The sequence below is a fragment of the Serinus canaria genome, unplaced genomic scaffold (assembly GCF_022539315.1).
Source record: "Serinus canaria isolate serCan28SL12 unplaced genomic scaffold, serCan2020 HiC_scaffold_685, whole genome shotgun sequence".
Classification (NCBI taxonomy): Eukaryota; Metazoa; Chordata; class Aves; order Passeriformes; family Fringillidae; genus Serinus; species Serinus canaria.
The window spans coordinates 1-4,830 of NW_026108798.1; the positions used below are offsets into that span (position 1 = coordinate 1).

The window sequence follows — 4,830 nt, forward strand, 5'->3', positions numbered from 1 at the left end:
ACACACAGGTAACACACAGGTGACACAGGTGACACACAGGTGACACACACAGGTGACACAGACAGGTGTCACTCACCCCATCCGAGCAGCAGGAGGGCGGCAGGTGCCCGCGGCCAGGTGTGACACACAGGTAACACAGGTAACACCATGACACAGTAACACACAGGTGACACAGGTGACACACAATAACACAGGTAACACACACAGGTGACACGGTGACACAGACAGGTGACACAGACAGGTGACACAGGTGTCACTCACCCCATCCGAGCAGCAGGAGGGCGGGCAGGTGCCCGCGGCCAGGTGTGCCCAGCAGCAGGTGCAGCAGGTGCAGCCCCTCGGCCGTGGCCCAGGCGTAGTTGGCACCCACGCAGTACTGGGCCAGGCTCTGCGCCACCCGGCACGCCGGGCTCACCTGGGGACAGGGACACCTGTGTCACCTGTGTCACCTGTGTCACCTGTGTCACTGTACTGGGCAAAGTTCTGCGCCACCCGGCACGCCGGGCTCACCTGGGGACACCTGTGTCACCTGTGTCACCTGTGTCACCTGTGTCACCTGTCACCTGTGTCACCTGTCACCTGTGTCACGTGTCCGTGTCACCTGGTCACCTGTCACCTGTCACCGTGTCACCTGTGTCAGTGTGTACCGTGTCACTGCTGGGCAAACCTGTGCCACCGCACCGGGCTCACTGGGACACCTGTGTCACCTGTGTCACCTGTGTCAGCTGTGTCACCTGTGTCACCTGTGTCACCTGTCACCTGTGTCACTGTACTGGGCAAAGCTCTGCGCCACCCGGCACGCCAGGCTCACCTGGGGACAGGGACACCTGTCACCTGTGTCACCTGTCTGTCACCTGTGTCACCTGTGTCACCTGTGTCACCTGTGTCACTGTACTGGGCCAGGCTCTGCGCCACCCGGCACGCCGGGCTCACCTGGGGACACCTGTGTCACCTGTGTCACCTGTGTCACCTGTGTCACCTGTCACCTGTGTCACCTGTGTCACCTGTCTGTCACCTGTCACCTCCCCGGCCACACCACTGTCACCTGTCCCCTCTGTCATCACTGCTACCTGCCACCGCTGCCACCGCTGTCCCCTCTGTCCCCTCCCCGCCACCTCTGTCCCCTGGCTGTCCCCTCTGTCCCCTGGCTGTCCCCACAGTGTCCCCTGGCTGTCCCCTGGCTGTCTCCTCTGTCCCCTCTGTCCCACAGTGTCCCCACAGTGTCCCCTGGTTGTCCCCTGGCTGTCCCCTCTGTCCCCTCTGTGTCCCCTGGCTGTCCCACCTGCGTGCCCAGCAGCTGCAGGGGGTGGCCGGGCTGGTGGCCCTGTTGGTGGCCCTGTTGGTGGCCCTGTTGGTGGCCCTGTTGGTGGCCCGGGTGTGGCAGCAGCGCGTCCCGGGTCAGGATGGCGGCGGCGCGGAGAGCGAAGGACACGAAGAGATTGGCGTGGATCAGGTTCCGCGTGCAGCGCAGGCGCCTGGGGACACACAGGGGACACCGTGGGGACACCGCGGGGACACCGTGGGGACATGGGGACACGGGGACACCCATGGGTGTGACAATGTCCCCCAGGTGTGCCAGTGTCCCCAGGTGTGCCGTGTCCCCAGGTGTGCTGTGTCCCCAGGTGTGCCAGTTGACCCCCCAGTGTGTGCCAGTGTGCTCCCAGGTGGTGTGCCGTGTCCCCAGGTGTGCGTGTCCCAGGTGTGTCCCCAGTGTGTGTCCCAGGTGTGCTGTGTCCCCAGGTGTGCCAGTGTCCCCAGGTGTGCCGTGTCCCCAGGTGTGCTGTGTCCCCAGGTGTGCCGGTGTCCCCAGGTGTGTCCGTACCTGAGCAGCAGCAGCAGCAGCAGCGCCACCAGCAGCGCCACCAGGGACAGCGAATAACCCACGGTGTAAAGGAGACGGAACTGCTCCAGGAGCCACACCTGGCGCTGGGGACAGGTGACATGGGGACATGGGGACAGGGACAGGGACAGGTGACATGGGGACACGGACAGGGACAGGGACAGGGACAGGGACATGGGGACATGGGGACAGGGACAGGGACAGGGGACCGGGACAGGGACAGGGGGACAGGGACAGGGGACAGAGGGGACAGGGACAGGGACAGGGACAGGGACAGGGACATGGGGACATGGCAGGGGATGGCACAGGGGACAGGGGATGGCACAGGGGATGGCACAGGGGATGGCAGGGGACAGGGACAGGGACATGGGGACAGGGAAGGGGACACGGGAGGCGACAGGGGGACAGGGGAGGGTGCAGGGGGACATGGCACAGAGGACAGGGGACAGGGGAGGGGACAGGGTACACAGGACAGGGGACACGGCAGGGGACACGGGAGGGGACACGCCATGGCACAGGGGACACAGTGGGGGACACGCCATGGCACAGGGGACACGGGAGGGGACACAGCGTGGCACAGGGGACACGGGAGGGGACACAGCGTGGCACAGGGGACACGGCACACGGGGCACAGCGCGACACTGGAGGGTGACACATGTGCCAGCGCAGCGTGCCACCAAGGCGCCCCCCGGCGTCACCCGGTGCCAGCCGGTGTCACCCGGCGCGCAGTGTGACACGGTGTGTGACACGCGCGGCGACACGGAGCGCGACACGGGCACGGGCACGTGGCACCTCCCGCGGCGGGCTGGCACCCCGCGGTGTCACCGCGCTGTCACCTCCCTGTCCCCTGCAGCGCCACTGTGCTCGCGCTGTCCCCTCCCTGTCCCCCCGCTGTCCCCTCCCTGTCCCTTCCCTGTCCCCTCCCTGTCCCCTCCCTGTCCCCGCGCTGTCCCCTCCCTGTCCCCTCCCTGTCCCCTCCCTGTCCCCCCCTGTCCCCTCCCTGTCCCTCCCTGTCCCCACCTGTCCCCCGTCCCTGTCCCCACCTGTGCCCACCTGTCCCCCCTCTGTCCCCTCCCATCCCCTCCCTGTCCCCCACCTGTCCCCTCCACCTGTCCCCCTTCCTGTCCCCCACCTGTCCCCACCTGTCCCCTCCCTGTCCCCTCCCACCTGTCCCCCGTTTCCCATCCACCATCCTGTCCCTCCCTGTCCCCCCTCCCTGTCCCTACCTGTCCCCCCCACCTGTCCCCCTCCCCTGTCCTCCCTGTCCCCACCTGTCCCCCAACCTGTCCCCCCCTGTCCCCGCCCTGTCCCCACCTGTCCCCACCTGTCCCCACTGTCCCCCGTCCCCCCCCCTGTCCCCACCTGTCCCCCCGTCCCACCTGTCCCCACCTGTCCCCACCTCCAGCGGCTGCACCTGTGCCAGGTCCTCGCACTCGGAGTTGTCCTGCCAGGTCCTGCCGCTGTCGTCTGTCACCCAGCGCCCGTCGGGGCCGCAGCGCCGCGCCACCACCCCGCCCTGCACTGCGACACCGCTGTCACCTGCCTGTCCCCGCTGTCCCCTCCCCTCCCCGCGCTCACCTGGGCTCACCTCGGGGGTACCAGGGCAGGTACCAGGGGCAGGGGACAGTGGCCGTGCTGTTGGGGACAGCGTCCCCCCAGCAGGCGTACAGGTCAAAGGTGCGGTTGCACACGGGGCCTGCGGGGACACAGGTGACACAGGTGTGACACAGGTGTGGCACAGGTGGGGCACAGGTGGGGCAGGGGACAGTGGCCGTGCTGTTGGGGACAGCTGCGGTGGCACACGGGGCCTGGGGGTGGCACAGGTGACACTCAGGGGTGGCACAGGTGTGGCACAGGTGTGGCCCGGGGGTGGCACAGGTGACACTCAGGGGTGGCCCAGGTGTGGCCCAGGTGGGGCCCGGGGGTGGCACAGGTGACACTCGGGGTGGCACAGGTGACACAGGTGCGGCGCAGGTGTGGCCTGGGGGTGGCACAGGTGACACAGGTGTGGCCCGGGGGTGGCACAGGTGACACTCAGGGGTGGCCCAGGGGTGGCCCAGGTGGGGCCCGGGGGTGGCACAGGTGACACTCGGGGTGGCACAGGTGACACAGGTGCGGCGCAGGTGTGGCCTGGGGGTGGCACAGGTGACACAGGTGTGGCCAGGGGGTGGCCCGGGGGTGGCACAGGTGGCACTCAGGGGTGGCTCAGGTGTGGCCCAGGTGTGACAGGTGGGGCCCGGGGGTGGCACAGGTGACACTCAGGGGTGGCCCAGGTGACACAGGTGACACAGTTGTGGCCCGGGGGTGGCACAGGTGACACTCAGGGGTGACAGGTGTGGCCCGGGGGTGGCGCTCACCTGGCGGGGGCGGGGCCAGGCGCAGGTGCAGCTCGCACGCCTGGCGGTACTGGCGCCACGCGACAACGGTGGCCTGGGCGGAGCGCTCCTGGGGACAGAGGGGACAGAGGGGACATCGAGGGGACACAGGGGGGACATCGGGGACAGACGGGAGGGGACAGAGGGGACATGGAGGGGACATTTGGGGACATCGAGGGGGGATAGAGGGGGGACAGAGGGGACATCGGGGGGACATTGAGGGACACCAGGGGACACCAGGGGACACCGGGGGACAATAAGAGACATCGAGGGGACATCAGGGGACATCGAGGGGACATCGGGGGACACCGTGGGGGGACATCGGGGGACAATAAGAGACATCGAGGGACACCAGGGGACATCGAGGGACATTGGGGACACCGTGGGGGGACATCGGGGGACGCCAAGGGACACCGGGGGGCCATTGAGGGGACATCGAGGGACATTGGGGGGGACATTGAGGGACATCGGGGGACACCAGGGGACACCAGGGGACAGTAAGAGACATCGAGGGGACACCGGGGGGGACATCGGGGGACATCAAGGGAGGGACATCAGTGGGGGACATCGGAGGGGACCTGGAGGGGACATCGGGGGACACCAAGGTACCCGGGG

At 67.9% G+C, this 4,830-nt stretch overlaps 1 protein-coding gene across 1 annotated transcript; it reads right to left on the reverse strand.

The window, feature by feature from the left end:
* Nucleotides 1-261: 261 nt before the first annotated feature.
* On the reverse strand, nucleotides 262-4,285 carry LOC127061343 (gastric inhibitory polypeptide receptor-like; the record flags this gene model as incomplete). The annotated part of the gene is given in 6 exon segments (XM_050988004.1): nucleotides 262-415; nucleotides 1,283-1,475; nucleotides 1,823-1,926; nucleotides 3,240-3,383; nucleotides 3,385-3,536; nucleotides 4,198-4,285. Coding segments are annotated over 6 exon segments (835 nt in total), but the record flags the coding sequence as incomplete, so codon positions are not given.
* Nucleotides 4,286-4,830: the final 545 nt, after the last annotated feature.